Raw genomic sequence first — 20,060 nt, forward strand, 5'->3', positions numbered from 1 at the left:
CCTGGAGGTGTGTCTGAGTTTAGGGAAGGGTGCCAGGAGGTAAGCGGTCACAGCTAGTTAGAGCAAGGGAGATGAGGCTGTAGGAGTTAGTAAGTCCCCTCCCCCCAAGGTATCGTTCACCACAGTTAGCAGCCTGGGCTCTTCTCCCAAGGGTACTGGGGAGCCATGGTAGGTTCTGAACAAAGAACGGGCAGGGTCAAGTTTGTGCTTCAGAAAGTTCTGGCTGCTGGGGACTTCCCTGGTTGGTCAGTGGTTAAGAATCCTCCTGCCAATGCAGGGGACATGGGTTCCATCCCTGGTCCAGGAAGATCCCACATGCCGCGGAGCAGCTAAGCCCGTGCGCCACAGCTACTGAAGCCTGTGCGCCTATAGCCCATGTTCCGCAACAAGGGAAGCCGCCACACTGAGAAGCCCGCACACTGCAACGAAGCTCGCCGCAACTAGAGAAGGCCCGCGCGCAGCAACAGAGACCCAAATCAGCCAAAAATAATTTTTAAAAAATGGTTAAGATGGTAAAAAAAAAAAAAAAAAAAAAAAAAAAAAAGACTCCATGCTTCCACTGCAGGAAGCACTAACTTTCACTTAGTTCCTGGTCCAGGAACTAAGATCCCACACGTGGCCAGGGCTGGATGAAAAGTGAATGGGAGGAGCAGGGGACCAGGGAGGAGGCTGAGCTGGGATCCCAGCCTACGAGGAGGAGCCGGGACCGGGTGGTCTCAGTGCAAGTGAAGAGGTGAGAATGCCAAGCAATTGTGGGGTACAGCTGACAGGCCCTGCCAAAGACTGTGGGATGAGGATTTGGGCAGGGGGTAGGCCAGTGAGTTTAGGTGGCCTGAAAGCCGACAGCCGGCTTGGCTCTATGAGCCCAGCAGGTACTGATGCACAGCAGGGGAGGGAGTAGAGCACGTCTGTGGCTGCCTCAGCGATTAAGCCTGCAGAGTGTGTGTGTACATAGGTGTCTGCACACAACTCTCCTGGGACCTCGTGGATTCCCTGCCTGGCTCTGCAGGGAACTGTGGTGGTGGAGCCCAGGGGAACCTGGCTTGGTTCCCAGCCCCGGGCCTCCTCTCCCGGAAGTGTTGATGAGAACACCCCCCCCCCATAAAAAACCTGGGAATGTGGGGTCCCAACCCCTCAGAGTACAGGGTCACCCAGGGGCCTCAGTCTCCTCATCCATAAAGTGGGTGAACAGTTCTGGTACCCAGCTTGCTGGGAAGGCATACGCGCCACACACTAAGAGTCTGGCTGGGTCCTTGGCACAGGCAGCCCTGAGGGTGCTGATGGCACCCCAAAATCTATGGCCGCTACAGCTGGGCACCACTCTGAGCCAGGATTCACTCCCAGGGTCCCCTGGAGACGAGCTCATAAGCCCAGAGAAGCAAGGTCAGGCAGCCAAGGTCCCAGGATTGCTGAACAAGGCAGGCTAATGGGACCGTATCAGTGGTGGGTAGACGCTCCTGCCCTGCCGGGCTGTGTGAGGCCAGGAGATAATCAGTGGCACAGGCGAGGCTCCGCGCCTCGGCGGGTCTCGTGGTTAAGAGCACTGGTGCAGTGAGGTCGTGGCGAGCAGCTTCCCAATCTGTGAAATGGGGACGGTTACGGAAGCCCCCTCAGAGGGCTCCTGGGAGAGGGAGGAGGAGGAGAAAGGGCCTGGCCCAGAGGGTCACTGTCCCCAGTTTAGCGTGTCCCGCGTCCTGCAGGTCTCCCTGCCAGACTCAGGAGAGACACCCCCACCTGCTCTCCAAGGTGGCAGGGGAAGGAAGGCACAAGACGGGGGGCTCTGTTGAGTTTAAGTTAAACACCCATATGAATTTATTAAATCCAGACTGTGTTAAAGGGCGGCGGTCTGGGAGGAGGGAGTGGTGGGGGATCGAGGGACAAGATGATGGACGGCCGTGGGTGTCCCAAAGAGGGGCCCGGCCCCTGCCCCGCCTGGCCCACCCCCTCGGCAGTGCCATGTCAGCTTCACCATGATTCCTGATGGTGTTGGGCTGGCGGGGCGAGATGGCTGGAAACACGGAGGAACAGACAGACAGACGGTGCCTCCACAAATGACGCACCCTGGCCCCCACACCACACACCAGGCCCCAGCCCGATCTGTCCAGGGAAGCGGCGACCGGGAGGGGAGGTGAGGGGGCCGGGGCGGCGGGGGTGGGGGTCACCAGGAGCGGCTAATCCCTTTTTTTGTCCTCTGCTGGCTTTGGAGGGCCTTCCTGGGGCTCGCTGTCAGAGCTGGCCCCCTGGGTGGGCCTGGTGGGCGGGGGTGTGGAGGCCTCCTCCCTGGCGGTGGCGGTGGTTGTGGTGGGGGCGGGGGCCGGTGGGAGGGCCCCTGCTGCTGTCGGGGCCTCGCCACTCATGCCAAACTCGTTCACCCGCGTGGGGTCGACGCGGTAGATCCACCGTTGGTAGAGGTAGATGAAGAAGACCACATCTGGGGGTGGGGTGAGGGGGCAGCATGAGGGGAAGGGGCAGGGCCCACCCGGATCACTGTCGGACTCGGGGCAGGGGGGTCCTGCAAAGAGTGGGCTGAGCCCTCAGGCCGAGGCCGGCGCACCTCCCTCAGACCAGGGCCCTGCCCGTGCCCAGCTCTGGTGGGAGCCTGCCGGCCAGCCCACCCACCTGCCCGCCGGGCCTCACCGTCCCGCAGGCAGCCGATCCGGTACATGACAGGCATCTTGATGACAAAGGCGAACAGGTCATCAATGAAGGTGTTGAGGGCCTTGTAGGTGAGCATACGCCAGGGCAGGTGGGCCACAGACTTGAGCTTGTAGTTGATGAAGAGCTGCGGTGTCATGGTGATGAAGCCTGCGGCGGAGAGGAAGGGGCAGCCATGAGCAGAGGAAGGGGTGTCCTGACCCTCCACCTCTTTGACTGCATTTCTGGCCTCTGTCCCTTCACTCACTCTGTCCCAGCCACACTGGCCCCCGTGCTGCTTCCAACACCCCAGGCACATCCTACCTCAGGGCCTTCGGACTTGCTCTGCCTTCTGACAGATCTCTGCACAGCTCCTTCCTTGGCACCTTTCAGGCCTCAGTTTACGTATCATCTCCTCGGAGAGGTGATGATGGAGGTCAGGGACACCTGACCAGCCTCCACGGCCCTCTCACTCTGGCCCCTTCAGAGCACTCATCACAGGCTGTAACTCACTTGTCTGTTTACTCTGTCCGTTCCCCTGAGGACGAGGACTGAAATGCACTGTCCAAGGCTTCCCGGAAGCCCTCCCTGACTCCCAGACCGGACCGGGCACCTCTCTGAGGCTGTCCACGTGCCACCCCTGCTCCCCCTGAAGTGTCCCTGTCTGGAGACAGGTCTGTCTCCCGCACTGGACCCCAAGTGCCGGGAGGGCGGGGCCAGGCCGACTCGCTCACTGCCGAGGCCCAGCACGGCCCAGCACGCGGCTGAGGACTGCTGCTGGACGCCTGCCCTGACTGCGGGGGCCGCGTATGGTGAGCGCCTGCTCACCGAAGGTCAGCAGGAAGCCATAGAGCATGCTGAGCACCCAGGAGTACCAGCCCTTGTGCTCCAGGTACAGGAGGCTGTAGACGGCATAGCACCCCAGGAGTGGGAAGAGGATCCAAGACAGGTACCGGAACGCCATCTGTGGGGCACAAGGTGGGGCTGGGACCCAGCTCCTTGGGCCCCACCTGGCACCCCTGCTCCCCGCCCTCACACACCCACACCTGGTGTGGCAGGCCAGCCCGGGGGAATTTCCAGGTGGCCCTGGGAACTCTGGACTTGGCTAGGAAGTATATGTGGCAGGCAGGGGACACTAGAGGGTATGATGCAAGCCATGAAGTATGGGGCTGTCGGCCGATAGGCAGGCACCCTAGCCATGTCCTGGGTCCCCAGGAGCGTGTGGGTACCTGCAGACCCTCCCTGAGGCCCACTGTGGGGACACTCACGTCGTCATACACTTTGGTCGAAGACTCAACGTATGTTGACTTGTCTTTGAAGGTTGGGCGGGGGAAGAGTCCGGCCACCTTGTGCTCCCGGTCCAGCTGCGGACAGGGAGGGAGGTTGCAGTCAGCTGCCACGCTGGCTCCTGTCCCCCAAGCCAGTTCCAGCTCCCGCCCTTCCCCACCGTTCCCAGTTCCCCTGCCCCACGTGTGACCCGAAAAATCCCCTGGTGCGAAAATCCCCGTGGTCTTGGGAGTGTGGCAGGCGTTGGGAATCCCCTAGGGGCCAGCTCCAGGGTCTGGCTGGGCCACACGACCCTGCTCCCAACCCCTGGCAGCTTCTGAAACAGCATGGCAGCCTGGCCTTACCCGGACATCCATGACCTTGGTGATCTTCCAGAGGTCGATGAGGACCCCGATGAAGACGCTGACCTGGACCACGAAGTTGGTCTCATTGTCCAGGATATAGAGGAGGACCACGAAAGACTGGAAGACGCCAAAGAAGACGGAGCGCACGGACAGGCCCTCCAGGGACTGCCGGCTGTTCCAGAACTGGATATCTGTGCACAGGAGTTGGGGAGGAAGCCAGGAGGGTGAGGAGCCCCCGAGTCCCTCCCGCAGCTCCCTCAGGCCCCGTCCTCCTCACACCCCCGGGGCGGCACTGGGTATGCCACGGGAGGAGGGCGCACACTACCCCCCCCTTGCGGTGAGAGTCTGCTCCACAGGCGCCAGCGGAGCCCCAGGCAGGCAGGATCTCTGCAGCCTCACACTGGACACACCCTGCCCCCCAGGGTGCGGTCGGTCCCTTGCCTGGCAGTGACGGTGGCGGAGACTGCTGCCATGTGCCACGTCCCTAAGGCCACACAGCCTGACCCGGCGGAATCTGCATGGAAGCCGGGTCTGTGTGACAACAGACCTGAGCTGTCCGCCGTGGCACCGTGGCGCCTCCGCTGGGTGGGAAGGTCTGGGACATGCACTTCAAGACCGCCTCTTCCAGCCCACCACCCCGAACCTGTGAAGGAACCAGCCCACATTCCCTGGCGGTCCAGCGGTTAAGACTCCGCGCTTCCACTGCAGTGGGCGTGGGTTTAATCCCTGGTCAGGGCACTAAGATCCCGCATGCCGCGAGGTGTGGCCAAAAAAAAAAAATAAAAAAAGGGACCCGCCCACAGACACGCTCAGGACACGCACAGGGGCCATGGGCTCTGCTCTCCAACCAGAGCTTCTTCCAGTACTACTCTCCCGGGCCCTGGCCACCCCCGACAGGGCCCAACTCAGCCCCTCTCCCAGCCCTGGTCTTCCCATCGGCCAGACGAGGAAAACGGCACCACTGGACTCTGCCTGGGCTGTGTGTCCAACACCTGCTGCCACAGCAGGCCGACCCAGCACGATGCCCGTCTTCCAGGCGAGAAGCCATGCCCAAGGCCACACAGGGGCGAGACCCGGGTGCTGGCCACCCCTCCAGCTCTGACTCTGATTCCAGAGCTCCAGCACACCTGGTAGGCTTACACCTCTCCCTTCAAACCATCAGACCCTGGGGAGATATGAAGGGGACACTCACAGGAGCCCCCCCAATCCTAACTGGGAAGAATGTGTCTGAAGACAGGGTTCTGGTGGGGGTGGGTGGATCCGAGTTCTGCCTCAGACCAGAGAGGCAGCAAGCACGGGGTGTAAGGCCGGGCTCGCCCAGGGCCCATGCCCTTGCTCTGTGACCCTGAGCAAGTAACCACCCCCTCTGTGCCTTCATCTGTCATTAGGAAAAAAGGGACCCTAGGGGACCCAGCTTGCAGTCAGCAAGAGCGTTTGCACGCATGCGCCCACCTGGCACAGCCAGGGCTCCACGCACCACGGCTAACACACGCCTCCCTACAGGGGTGAGCACCACTTACTGTTTGGTCTTGATGTCATAGTTTTCCAGAAGGTAACTCAATCATGGTAATGTCCTCTTAATAAGAATGACGATGACAATAATAATACCCATTACTACTGCCACCTCCAGAAGCTGCAGAGCAGCAGGCCTCCTTCAGACCAGGGCTCTCTAGGACAAGGAAGAAGGGGCCAGCAGGGCCTGGAGTATGGAGAAGGCTGCCTGGATCTAAATCCTGGCCTTGCCACTTGGGAGCTGTGTGGCTGTGGGCAGGTGACCAACCTCCCCAAGCCTCCGGGTCCTTGCTATGACAGTGGGGGTAACGACGCTTCCTGACGGGGCTGTGGCTGCAGGGCTCAATGCGCTCACTGGAGGGCACTCCAACCGTGCCTGGCATGTGGCCGGTCCCCCTCAACCGCTGGCCATCACCACTGCTGGCCTTTGGAACCTTGGGGCCCTCTGGGACAGGGCTGTCACTTTCCCACTCAGATGGGCCCTGTCCACTCAACCCGAGGGGTCTTCCCCAACAGGCGGCCTGCCGGGCAGGGCAGCAGAAGCAGCTCTGGGGCTTCCCTGCTCCCCGCCTTGGAGTTCCCCGGCCCTGCTTCCTAGCGGCTCTGTCCTGGCTTTTGCCAGAACACCAGGCCCAGCCCCTCCCCCAGCGCCACGCCCGGTAGATGGGAGTTTCTGGGCTGGGAGTTGGCGGCTGCTCACCAGGCCTCTGGAGAGTGGGGCTGACAGGCCCCAGGTAGGGGGAGGGCCCAAGAGGAAGAGGGAGGGAGCAGGCCCTATCCTCCCACCACACACCCCCTTGTCCCCAGTCCCCCACGGCCTCTCACGGGGCCCAGGGTCCCACCCTTACCGTTCTTGAAGGCCAGGAACTCAAAGACACTGTGGACAATGGACACGATGATGGTGAGCGCCAGCAGGTAGGGGTTGGTCTCTAGGAGGGCAACCTGGGGTGGGGGTGGGGGAGATGCTGTGAGCGCTGCTGTGCCCCGGCCGGGGGCTGACCGCTGCAGTGCCCTCATCAGCCGACCCATCTCTCCTGGCTCTGGGCCCTGGAAGAACCTCCTGATATTCCCCATATCTGACCCCAGGGCTTCCCAGCAGGGTGTGGTGCTGGCCGGGAGGAGAGCAGGTCAGAGATGGGTAGATGGGCACAGAGAGGTGGGCGAGGGATGCACGGAGAGGGAGGGAGAAAGATGGAGACAGAGGAGAGATGGGGAGACAGTGATGGGGGTAGGCAGAGAAATAACTGAGAGAGATGAAGGGACTGTCAGAGCCAGGGACAGAAACCCAACACCAAAGACAGCCCTGGGCAAGCAAAGACCAGGCTCAACAAGACAGACACAGGCAGAGAAGAATATTCAAGGACACAGTGAGAGGGAGCAGACACATGGAGTCAGAGCCCAAAGTCAGGGAGGCAGAACATGGGGCCGAAGAAGCAGGGAGGGGTAGATCCAGACCCGGAGGGCCAGGCCTTGCAAACAGAAAAGCCGTGACAAGGAGGATCATGGGGACTCCCCTGGTGGCGCAGTGGTTAAGAATCCGCCTGCCAATGCAGGGGACACGGGTTCGAGCCCTGGTCTGGGAAGATCCCACGTACCGCGGAGCAAATAAGCCCCTGAGCCACAGCTACTGAGCCTGCGCTCTAGAGCCCGTGAGCCACAACTACTGAGCCCGTGCTCCGCAACGAGAAGCCACTACAATGAGAAGCCCGCACACCGCAACGAAGAGTAGCCCCCACTCACTGCAACTAGAAAAAGCCCGTGAGCAGCAGTGAAGACCCAACGCAGCCAAAAATAAGTAAATAAATGTTAAAAAAAAAAAAAAAAAAAAAAAAGAGGAGGACCGTGGAAGCCTCAGAGGCAGGACCCCAGAGTGAGCCAGAGCCAGAGGGCCGAGTGTGTTTTCCTCCCACTGCAAGGAGGGCGGCTGGGAGGTTGTGAAACTGTGGGCAGGGGAGCATCTGCTCGCAGCCCCCAGGCCATCGGCCTGGCCCACTTCCCCTTCCCCTCCTGCCGCCAGGAAGGGGCTGGGAGCCTCCCGCCACCCCCCCCCCACCTTCACCGAGTCCTGCTCCTCATCTGACTGCTCGTACAGCTCGTCGCCCAGGAAGTTCCAGGGCGACTTGGTGCTCTGGGCGGCGTAGAGCTGCCAGCGCCAGAGCGAGAGCGGGCAGAAGGAGACGCGGAGGGGCAGGCTGGCCAGACTCTCGTTGATGGGGTAGTAGTCCTTCTGCAGGTTCCAGTAGTCGTTGAAGTAGATGATGGGGTAGTAGTCACCGCTCACGGCATCAAACTTCACATCTGCAGGCACACGGGGCAGGGGTTACCGCTCAGCCTGGACCAGAGGCCACAGGCACCCACGGGGGTGGGGAGACCCCTCAGCCTCCGAGGACAAAGGTGTCAAATTCGGATGTTTGCAGGGATCCAGTGGGGCCCCTGGGACAGAGACTGGGGCACAGGGAACATTTCTGGGCTGTGCCAAGGAGTCAGGGAGAGGGCAGGCTAGGGAGGGCTGGGTAGGCCCTGGCTGAAGGGGACAGCTGCAGCTCAGCTACAGGCTGTGGCTGCCCTGAGGCTCTCCACTCTTCAGGCTTTAGTAAAAGAAGTCAGAAACCTGGGTTCCTAAGTGATGCTGCCTCAATTTCCAAGGCTGGCAACGGATGCACCTTTTCCGAAAAAAGCTCATGGCTGGATGAGACTAGTTTGGACACAAGGTGGTCAGGGCTGGGGTCACCAGAGGTTGTGGGAGGAAGAGAAAGGGGAGTGTCTAGAGGGGCGGGGCAGGAAGCTTGGGAGGGTGGAGACCTAGTCAGAGATCTCGGGCTGGGGGTGGGGCCAGGAAACAAGAAAATGGCCTGGTCAGGAGCCCGAGCGGGTGGTCGGGGGCTCACACTGGTCCAGGGGAGGAGGCACGCTGCCCTTCACCCACGGCGTGTGGTCGTCCACAATGTTGATGGTGATGTTGGGGTGCCAGTGGGAGATCACCTCCACAGGCCCGTAATCCTCAGCTCTCTTGAGGGGAGACAGGGGTTGGTGGGTCTCAGAAGCACCTGCTCACTTCCTCCTGAGGACTCCCGTGACAGTCGCGACAGCAGAAGAGCAACCACCACAGCGACCGCTGGCCGAGGGCTCACCCTGGCCAGTCCCCGCACCAGCCTCTAGACCCCGCTGCCTTGGCTGCCCCCAGCCACCTGACGGAGCAGAAAACCCAGGCCTGCCCATATGGATGGCACGGCGCACCAGGCTGCAAAGTACAGCCCCACGACCGCACAAGTGTGGGACCTGCGTGCAGCCTCCATACTCAGGGGCCGCCCTCCCGCCTGGAACCACCTCGTGGAGAGAGGAAGACTCTTGGTGCCACCACGGGTTAACGTCCCCGGATTAACCGGGAGTATTCCTTCTAGAGCCAACGTTAGCAGGTACCTCATCTGTGCCGGGCCGAGCCCGGGCTCTGGGGTCCGGCTGCTTGGGTGTGAATCCCAGCCCTGCCACTTCCTGGCTGTGATACTTTGTGTAAGTCTCCTTGTGACGGGACTCACCCAACAGGGCTGGCGTGAGGCTTCCAGGTGGGTGCGTGTAAGGCGCACAGATCACCCGCCCTGCCACTGCTGGAGGTCAGCTGTAACCTCACCGGCAACGCCCCCACTCCCTGAGAGCTAGCTCTACATTCTAACCCAGTTTCCCGGGAGGGAAACTGAGGCTCAGAAAGGTGAAAGCCCCCCGGCTGCCAGCGGCTCAGTGGTGGTGTCAGAAGACAACCCCCGTGGTCTGGCTGCTGGGCTGGGAACGGGCTGGACGGCACCCCCAGAACTCGACGGCTCTGCTTGTGTTTACCTTGATCATTTCTGGGTCAGCTTCCGTCTCTCCCGTCAACAGGTTCTTGGTTTTCTGAAACCGCCGGCGCTTGTATTTGTTGATCACTGAGGGCGAGGAGGCAGGGAAAGGGGGTGGATGTGAGACCTGCTGGCACTCGCGGGCCCCAGGCCTCTGCCCACCCGGTTCCCGGCTCCCACTCTTCCACCCACCAACCGACGACGGCAACCAGAAAGCCTGCACTGCCTTCTCAAATCTCACCCCAGCCCCAGGTTCCCCATCTTTGCAGTGACACCGGCATCCACCAAATTGCCCCAGGAGTCTCCTCCTCCAGGATTTGCTGCATCTGTTCCATCAGCCCACCCCGGGTGAATAGCCCCTCCGGCACATGCTTCAGATACGAGCACTGCCTCCCACCTCCAGAGCCCCACCCCAGGCCAGCCACGGCGCCCCCTCCTGGATGACCGCAGTCACCTCCTCACTGGCCTCCCAGTGGCCACTCTTGCCCCTAAGATCCAAGTAACTGATCGAGTCATCCCACTGCCTCAGAATCCTAGACAGCCCCCGCTGCCCCGGGCAGGGGCCCTGACGTGCTCACCACGGCCCCACCAACCTCAGCCCTCGCCACCTCTCATCCTTGCGCACCCCACTCCTTCCTCCTCAAATGCGCCAACCTTGGGCCTGCAGACGACCTTGGGCCGGCAGATGTGCTGCTGCGCCTCCCCGGCAGGGATCCAGCATGGCTGGGATCTTCCTGGTTGGCTCCTTCTCCCCCTTCCAGCCCCTGGTTAAATGTCCCTTCCGCCCACTCCACTGAAGGCGGCTCCTGGAGCCCGGGTGGGTTCCTCGCCATTTCTGTTTCCTTCACCACAGTTCATCATGACCCATTGGTTCACCTGCCCACTGGTTTACTTGTTTGCTGTCTGCCCCCTCAACCAGTCTGCAAACCCCAGGTGGGGCCGGGCCCGTTTTGGGCCCTGCTGTATCCCCCCGCCAGTGACGAACAGCAGCATTGATAAATATAAACAGGTGGGCTGAGACAGGGCCGAAGAAGGCCCAGAGCCGCCAACGCGAGAAATATTTTGGGGCTGTGAATCCCCGGGCAGGAGTGGACCTCACTTCCTTTTGCAGAGGCCAGGTCAGCCACGGGCTCCCTGCCATGCTGCCCCAAACCCTGCCAAGACATGCCAGGACGACAGGGCTGGTGCTTGTTCATGCTCCATCTCCCCGCCTCCACCCGGGGCTGGGTAACTCTTCAGCTCCCCCTTATGCTGGGACAACACATGGCCTGTCCCTCCTGTGACTTCTCCATCCTGCCCCCAGGTGCTAGGGAGATGGGGAAATGGAAGAGGGAGCTGGCCAAGAGCGGGGGCCCTGGGGTCACATCCTGGCTCTGTCTCCCATGAACTGAGGGACGTTGGTGAGCTACATCACCTCCCCGGGCCTCAGTCCCCGCTCTGGAGAATGGGGATCAAAGCCTCACCTCTTCTGGGCAGGACCACTGCGAAGTGGCGCTCTGCTCTACAGAGCCCAGCCGGCAGAGCACCCCTGCATGTCACACTGACACACGCCACAGGGCTCAGATCCCTCCCACCCGCTCAGAACCAGGGGCTTCTGGATTCTATGGATGAGCTCAAGTTCAAAACCACTTCTGGGAATTGACTCAGGGTTTCAGCCCGGGGGCCAGCTGCTCTTACGGTTCCCATGAATATCATCCCATCACTTCTATCACAATTAACGCATTTGAGACCTTGCTCCCACGTCAGGGGAAAGCAGTAAACACCCAAGGGTGGGCATCCTGGAGAATAAATTCCCCGGGGACATGCTCCGCTGCTGTCTTCCACACCCATGAGAGGCTGTCCAGGGAAGGGAGGGACCGTGCCCGGCCAGCCCCAGAGGCGAGAGGCTCTGGCTCAGGTGGAGAACATTTTGCAACTTGGTGGCATCCAGATGGGGTTATGATATGAGATGGACCTGGCTTCCGTAGGGAGGAAGAAGCCCCCTTTTCTTGGAGTTAAAACTATACCCTGAGCACCGACAATGTGGCTCGTTGAAACTGAAATGTGCTGTGAGTGCAAAACACACACTGGAATTTGAAACTTAGTGCAGGAAAAAGAAGAGTGAAAGTACCTCGTTAATTTTTTCATACTGATTACATGTGGAAATGACAACACGTTGACCTCAATAAATTACTAACATTCATTTTATGGCCTTTTTTTTTTTTTTTTTTAACGTGGCCACTTAGGAAACTTACAATGCCTTCTGCAGCGGGCACTGTATCCCTCTGGGACAGTACTGTGCTAGGGAGCTGACCACTGGCCCTTTGGGGAAGGGAGGAGGGGGCTCTTCCGATCCCACACTCTCGCTCTATGCCCTGGAGTGGGCCGGTGGCCAGCTCCGTGTCCCTTCGAGCCCCTGCCCTAAGGGGGCCCAGGTGTGAGGCAAGCCTGGGGGATTCTGGTGGTTTCTCAGGTCCACAGGCTGCAGATTCTATTTTGCAGACCACACCAATGTCTGTCACACTGACCATGAACACGACCTCACCACACAGTGACACGGATCACATTCACCAGAGACGAAACCACAAAAGGTGCTGGCATCGAGCGTGGCTGATTGGTGTAACTGGGACGCAAGCGAGCAGCCGCCCACCTGGGTCACATTCAAAGCAACCTCTGAAGCGTCAGGCACATGTAACCCAGACTTTCGGGGACACCTCCGTGGGGATGGCCCCTGCAGGCCACACCCCTCAGCCCGCCTCTGCCCACATCTTCGCAGATGCGCTCCACGGAAGCCAGCCAGCCAGCCAGCCAGCCAGCCGGGCGGAACGCCCTACAGAGCACGGTCCGCAGACATACTTGCTTAGAACAGCGCTTAGCACACCTGGGGGACTTTTCCAAATCAGCTTTGGGTACTGACGTACAGTCACTAGAGTTTTGTTTCATCCAGTGTAGATGGTCACAAAAAAAACTCTCATCCTTTGGGTTATTTCTATACCAGAAGAGGTAGGAAAAGACCTAACCCATGCAAATTAAAGCACATCTGTCTCTGCGCCACCCAAAACAGCCACAGGGATCTTAACCAAGTCCACAGGCGCAGCAGAATCAAAGTGAAGGTGGAGCACGCAAAATTCACATGAAGGGAACGGGGGGCTTTTGGGAGGGGGGTGTGGGGGGCTGTCTGTTCTCTAGATCTGCTGAAACTGAAGTGCAGCGAGAGAGTCCCACAGCTGCCGATCAGGAGACAGTGGACTCAAGGACAAAAGACACAAAGGGCAGGCAAAAAAATGCCAACAATTATTAACCTCATGGAAAAGGAGATGTTGGACAGGAAAGGAAAAATAAACTACACACACTGTATGGTTCAAACGGGAAGAAGAGCCACACACTCGAAACCATCTGAGTGCTGAATATGAATCTAATCAAAGTGTGCTCCTCAGTTGAGATTTCCTCTTCCAGAGTAGGAAGTCAAGAGATAATGTCAAAACTGAAACACCAGCAAGTTGCATTACCATCTTATCGTTGGGAGCCTTGGAGATTAAGTCGCAGAAACAGCTAAAGCAGTTGCCTGCGGGGAGTGGAAACTGGGGGAACACGAGAGGGGGAGAGCAGGAGACAGATGAGTGTCACTGTCTGGCTAAATTACTTGAATTTTAAACCATGTACTTATTTATAACAAGAGATTAAAAAAATTTTTTTTTTAAAGAAGATGCCCTGGGCAGAGAGAATCTGTTTCAAAATGAGGCCGTGTCAGAAGTCCCAAATGGCCACAGTTCTGACCCAGGGCTTCTTGGGGTCACCGGCAGTCCTGCGGTTTGCTCACCCAATCAGGATTCTCGGGGGGGCACCAGGAGGGTGGCCAGCGAGGTGAGAACGGGGCCTGTCCGGTGACGTGGCCCTCACCAGCTTGCCTCGTCAAGGGAGGCCCTACTCAGAGGTGCGTGTGCAGGGGCGGAGGCTCACAGCGCAGCCATGCAGGACGCATTCAAACCTGCAGCCTGGATGCAACTAATGGCAAAGGGCCTGCAGTCTCCCTCTGCTCGTTTAATCGGCCATCGTTCTCTCATGGGCCATTCTGGAGTGTCTGCTCTGCCAGGCCCGGTACTGTGCACACACCGGCCTCGCCCTTCCTCTTCTCCGAAGTCCCTTTCTCCACCTGCTCTTTCTAAGCCGATTCCTCTCCTGCCTGCCCACAGGTGTCCAGAGGCATGCAGGGTACGTGGGGTTCGAGCCCGGCCACCAACCCCAGCCTCCCTGAGCACAGGGTTCTTGCCTGCCCTTGTGGACTTGGGAGTCCAGGCCCGCGGCACCACGGGGGCCCCAGGACGGAGAGGGACTTACTCCGAGACATGTGGACCGTGGCGAGCCGGCGGTACAGCGCCTTCTGCCGGGGGTCTGGGTGGAAGCCGCTTTTGGTGAAGTAGACGTGGATATAGATGGAGCCGTTCTGCTGGACGCTCTGCAAGGCGGTCCGACGGGGACAAGGAACAGTGAAGCCCCTCATGACGCCCGCCCCCCACGGCTTCCTCACCCCCGTCTACTGAGTGTTCAGGGTGGGCAGTGTAGTTAAGTGGTTAGGGCCAGACACTGGAGTTAGGCTCAAATTCAAAACCAGGCTCTAGCACACAATGGCTGTGTGGCCTCAGGCTTCGCCTCGCTGAGCCTCAGGGCCCACCTGCAGGACGCAGATCATCAGCACTGAGGGCACAGCAGGGCCGTAAGGATTATCTGAGAGCGCTGAGCACGGTTACTCAAGCACAGAATAAATAGGAGCTCGATAAACGTCAGCAGCCTTAATTCATTAAACGGTAAAACAACGAAGGCCAGATACCACTCTGGCACTTCAAATGGTAACTGCCCAATCCAGTGAGTCACATCCGTATAACTCACGTAAACCTTGGGCACTGGGTCATGTTATTATCCCATTTTCCAGATGTGGTGACTGGGGCTCACACAGAGAGGCTACATGCAGCAAGTGGATCCGAACCCAGTCTGTGGGCTCTCCCGTGGCCCTGCCTCTCACCGTCTGTGTCCTACCTCTCTGCCTTTCACCTACTATTCTCACCCCCCTGCCACACCCACCCAGATGAGGAAACTGAAGTGGGGTGGCCACCTGCCTGAGGCGCAGGGTGGGTGGCCGAGGCCGCACTGCAGCCTATCTGACCTTCGTGGTAAGCTGGGATTCACCTGGCCACGCTGTGTCCTCACTTCCCTGCCTTTTAAGTCCACCTCTGTGTCAACCATGTTTTTATATTTCATGCTGTTTTCACATCTGGCAGGGAAGAGACCGCCCCTCCCAGGGCTAGCTGATTCCAGGAAATAATAAAAAACTCGCCTAACTTTGAATATAACTTTAAAATGCAAACCAACAAACCCAAGTCCACACCCCAGCCACCCCCTTAGGGACTGGCAAGCAGGTCAGTCCTAAGGTGTTTCCCCACCTGCCCTGCCTTTCCTGTGGAAACCTCAATAAAGGCTTCGGCCTAGGCCTCCCCATGCCCCTTCTGCTCCTGTCCAAACCTGGTGCTTCCCCATGTGGCCCTGCGTAGTGTGGTGGGCCCCCTCCTCTTGGGAAATGTAAGTAGTAAATTCTTCTTCCAATGGCCTTGGCCTGTGTGGCTGCTCAGCCACCTCCATAAATTAAAGTCAAGTACAACTTAGACACTCTCCCATCACAGAGCTGGGAAGGAGGGTTAGCACCAAGTCCTTGGAAGCTCCTCTCACTGCCTCGCTTACTGCCCCTCAGTCTTCCTCAGATCTAGGGTTGGGTTCTGGGGGCTTGACGTGAAGTCTCAGTGGGAGCCACCTCTCAGCACGGGCTAGCCTATCTGCCTCAGAAAGAATGCATCCGCCCACTGCTTCCAGCTACCCAAAGAGACCCAGACAGAGCCAGACAGAGCAGAGATGCTCCCTCCTCCCCAGGAGGCTGAGGAGAAGACTTGATGGGGAGAAAGGAATGAGAGAGCAGCCCCAAAGAGATGTCAACATTCACAGGTTCATCAGATTCATTGATTATTCAACAGCCACTGATTCTGCACCCAGTCCTCTGCTGGGCAGAGCTGGGGACAGAGCTGTGACCAAGATGGTCCCATGGGGAAAACAGATCCATATTCAGGTAGTGACAACCCCCCAGAGCTGGCATGGCTTGCGTTGAGGAGCCCAGAGAGGGTGCTGGCTGAGCCTGAGTGTCAGGGAGAGCTCCCTGGAGGAGGCAGGATTTGAACTGGGGCTGCCAGAGTCCAGAGCCAGACAGCCTGAGTTCAGTTCAGTTAACACTGGCTGTGCGACCTTGGGTGGGGCTTCTCTGTACCTCAGTTTCCTCATCAGTCAAATGGAAATAACAGTTCCCACTTCCTAGGGTTGCTGGGAGGTTTCCACCAGTCAGCCCAGGCTGGTGCCCTGTACGTAGTAAGCACTCAGTCAACAGTAACTATTATTTTCAAACCAGGCTGGCTGACTGGCCACCCCCAGGGATGATTACTAATCTTTCACTGGTTTATACCACAGATTTACACAACCCTGAAAGTAGCTGGGAGGATCCTACGCCAATTCCAACTCCATCCAAATGGAGAGGTGGGGAAGACAAGACCCAGAGACCTCAGGGACCTGCCTGTGGTCACAAAGCATGTGAACTGAGAGTAGAGCCAGGCTTGGAACCTGGACTCCCGATTGCAGGACTGGGAGCTGGTTCAAGGAAAGGCCCTTAGTGCTAGCTGAGCAGCCTTGGGGCCAGACACCAGAAGCTGTCCCCACCTGTGGAATGTCGAGCTCGGCAAAGTGCTCGTAGCAGCCGTCTGAGTTCTCGCCACTCGTCCAGTCGCCGTACACAAGGTCGTGCTGCTCCCAGAAGAGCGCGGACGTGGCGTTAAAGTCTGTAAAGTGCTCGTGCTCTGAGATGTACACGTGCAGGTTCTGTTGGGAGGGGAAGTGGGGGGAGCTTCGTCAGGGCTGCTTACAGGACCCTCGGAAGGCTGACAGATAAAGAGCAGATGAAGCGCTGTGGCAATAAGAGCCCACCAATATGAACAATTTGCGGGGTGGGGGGGGGAAGGTTAGTGGAGAGAAGAGCAGCAGCAAGTAGAATGAACCTTCTCCTTCCTCATCCCTCCACCACGTCTGTCCTGGTCTGAGAGCAAAAAACAATTAAACAATGGCCAGTCTGCCAATTAGAATTTGGGGTTAGAAAGGATCCGGACCTCCCCGAACCATCTCCCCTCTCAGCCTCTCATGGGCTTCTTGGTCAGAGCGCCACAGGCTTATGGATAAAGCACAGTCAAGACGTGCAGGAGTGTCAGCCGGCTACTGAGAACCCAGGGGAACTGGGGAGCTGGCCTCAGAACTCCCTCCTTCCCCAAGTCCCCGTGGCCATCCTTGTCCAGAGCCCAGAAGGCCCACTGATAAAGAACAGCTGAGTGGTGGTCGCCCTGCTGGCCAGAATTCCACGAAATCAGGCATCCCAGAGCTGCAGAGAACCGCAAAGGTGGGAGAAGCCGAGATTACTGAGGTTAGAACACCTGTTGCAGGTGCTGCTGAACAAAGTCCTTCTACGCAGAAAGACCACCACCACAAACCCAAAAGAATTACTTGCTCCTTGTAAGTGTCACCTGAGTGACTCAGATTTCATGGGCTGAAGATGCACCTGGAGTCTCTCAATCCTGGACCCGTTCACAGACCTGACGGTGACCAGGGATCGCGTCTGTCCCAGCAGCCCATGCCACTCCCCCACACCTTCCCCGCCTCCTCTCCCGGGTCTGGCCTCCCAGCCAGTGGTTACCATTAAAGTGTCTTTGGGGAACAGGTTGCGGCTGGCAACGCGTGGTGCTCCTCCGGGGCCTGCCTGGTCCTGAGGGGCCGGCCCGCGGCGGAACCAGCTGCTGATGGCCCAGATGATGAAGATCCTGAGGAGGCAAGCAGGGCAGGCAGTGAGTCTCCATGCCTTTTCTTTCCAACGTGGATCTGCTTGACCTTCTGACTCAGCACCTGCTGCGGCCTGACCCGGGGGCTAATCGAGTAGGGAGGGTCCCTGAGAAGGCAGTTGTAGGGCCGCTGAGAAGACAAGGTGCCCCCAAAGGCCATGCCCGGGGATAGACCCCAGATGCCTGGCACTGACTCCCTGGAGTCTGGCGGCCACAGGGCTGCAGGGGCTTCGACCCTCGAAACCTCCGAACTAGGAAACCTAACGTCCCAGTCCCCTGGAATCCCAAAGTGTGAGAACCCTAGAACCTGGAACCCCAGCATTTTAGGGACACAGACGTCAGGCAGACCAACATTTCAGAACTTCAAATCAACTGAAAACTGCAGAAGCAAACAGTAAGTAATGGGCGAGTCCCTATTTTTAGTAACACTGGGCTAGGTTATTCAGACCAACTTTCCTGTTGGAAACAACTTGGAAAAGTTTAATACAAATTAATATACTAAGAATATACTAACATCAGTTTTACATTTACAATTATATATCTCGATATAGCAACATATTCTATATATTCTTCTATTTTCTTATATATTTTAATCAAGTTTATATATATATATGTAAACATATATTCGTTTTTTAATTATTTAATTTAATTTATTTATTTTTGGCTGGGTTGGGTCTTCGTTGCTCTGCGTGGGCTTTCTCTAGTTGCAGCAAGCGGGGGCCACTCTTCATCGCAGTGTGTGGGTTTCTCATTGCGGTGGCTTCTCTTGTTGCCGAGCACGGGCTCTAGGTACCCGGGCTTCAGTAGGTGTGGCGCACGGGCTTAGCTGCTCCACGGCATGTGGGATCTTCCCAGACCAGGGCTCGAACCCCTGCACTGGCAGGTGTCTCCTTAACCACTGCGCCACCAGGGAAGTCCTTCTTTACTTCTTTGGTTCCCATCTTCCTTTCAGTTTTTGCCTGGTAAGTCTGCAGTCTTGTCCATTCTTCAGTGCTTTTAAGAGTATGTGTTTACAGGGCTCCCTGGTGACGCAGTGGTTAAGAATCCACCTGCTGGGCTTCCCTGGTGGCGCAGTGGTTGGGAGTCTGCCTGCCGATGAGGGGGACACGGGTTTGTGACCCAGACTGGGGGGCTCCCACATGCCGCAGAGCGGCTGGGCCCATGAGCCATGGCCGCTGAGCCTGTGCGTCCAGAGCCTGTGCTCCGTGGCAGGAGGGGCCACAGCAGTGAGACGCCCGCGTATCACAAAAAAAAAAGAATCCACCTGCTAATGCAGGGGACACAGATTCGATCCCTGATCCGGGAAGATTCCACATGCCACGGAGCAACTAAGCCCGTGCGCCACAACTACTGAGCCTGCACTCTACAGCCCGCGAGCCACAACTACTAAGCCCTCGTGCCACAACTACTGAAGCCCATGTGCCTAGAGCCCATGCTCTGCGACAAGAGAAGCCACCACAACGAGAAGCCTGCGCACCGCAACGAAGAGTAGCCCCTGTTCGCCGCAACTAGAGAAAACCCGCGTGCAGCAACAAAGACCCAACGCAACCCAAAAAGTTAATTGATTAATTTGAAAAAAAAAAAGTAAACAGCAACGTGACTCAGTTATATATACACATATTTATATATATATAATTGATAATATATGATATAATGTGTACATATATTCTTTTTCAGGTTATTTTCAATTATATGTTATTGCGAGATATTGAATATAGTTTCCTGTGCTATACAGTAAGTCCTTGTTGTTTTTCCTTTTTTTTGGAAGCTTCTTTTTGGTGTTTGAGGACATCTGCTAGGTGTTTTGATGGGTGAACAAAAACGCCAGCCCAGGGCCCACACAGGGTAACCAGAGACCTACTCTATGAGAAGCTAAGACTCCACAGGGCTCCCCGCCAAGGAAACGGGGAAGCAGGTGTGGCCTAGCCCTCCTCAGAGTCGCACGCCAGGTGGGCACAGCCAGAGCCTTGAACTGGTACCAAAGAGACCCCGAATGACAATGCTCCAGGCAGCCAGCAGAGGCAAAGCAAGTCCTCTCTGTAGGAAAACAGGTTCATCCTAGGCCTGGAATGATTCCTATAAATAATTTTCCAAGTATGATGATCAACACACAGCCACAGATAAGCCAGGTGCACAAGGAAACGAGACACTATGAGCGAGAAGCAGCAGAAACCAAAACCAATCTACCTAATGGCACTGTGGTAACCTAAATGGGAGGGGATCTCTGTATGTGTACGGCTGATTCATTCTGCTGTGCAGTGGAAGCTAACACAACATTGTAAACAACCATTTTCCAATAAAAATTTAAAAAAAGAAAGAAAAGAAAAGAACCCAAACTTTGAGATGCTCAGAAGCACTGGAGGTTTCAGAATGTTATAAAACCCTCAAAATGTATATTGAGAGAGAGCTTCAGAAGTATCCACTCTGAATAACGTGATAGAAAGAAATCAAAACAGAAACAAAATGACAGTCAAAACAAATATATTCAGAGTCATTTTCTCAATTTACAAAACTGAATAGACATAATACACAGTCTTTGAGTTGTAAATGAAGTGGAGATA

General features: G+C 57.4%; 1 protein-coding gene across 1 annotated transcript in view; it reads right to left on the minus strand.

The window, feature by feature from the left end:
• Positions 1-1,783: 1,783 nt before the first annotated feature.
• Positions 1,784-20,060, minus strand: part of CLPTM1 (CLPTM1 regulator of GABA type A receptor forward trafficking) — a 28,358-nt gene continuing 10,081 nt past the window's right edge. Inside the window, exons 3-14 of the mRNA XM_032613538.1 lie at positions 17,358-17,481; positions 16,337-16,495; positions 13,925-14,042; positions 9,609-9,694; positions 8,666-8,786; positions 7,831-8,075; positions 6,626-6,719; positions 4,266-4,456; positions 3,903-3,998; positions 3,463-3,598; positions 2,638-2,805; positions 1,784-2,431 (exon numbers count right to left, since the gene is read on the minus strand). Of these exons, the coding sequence (XP_032469429.1) occupies positions 2,172-2,431; positions 2,638-2,805; positions 3,463-3,598; positions 3,903-3,998; positions 4,266-4,456; positions 6,626-6,719; positions 7,831-8,075; positions 8,666-8,786; positions 9,609-9,694; positions 13,925-14,042; positions 16,337-16,495; positions 17,358-17,481 (1,798 nt within the window). The 3' untranslated portion in view covers positions 1,784-2,171. The remainder of the gene's footprint in view (positions 2,432-2,637; positions 2,806-3,462; positions 3,599-3,902; positions 3,999-4,265; positions 4,457-6,625; positions 6,720-7,830; positions 8,076-8,665; positions 8,787-9,608; positions 9,695-13,924; positions 14,043-16,336; positions 16,496-17,357; positions 17,482-20,060) is intronic.

This window comes from Phocoena sinus, chromosome 19, assembly GCF_008692025.1.
Source record: "Phocoena sinus isolate mPhoSin1 chromosome 19, mPhoSin1.pri, whole genome shotgun sequence".
Lineage (NCBI taxonomy): Eukaryota > Metazoa > Chordata > Mammalia > Artiodactyla > Phocoenidae > Phocoena > Phocoena sinus.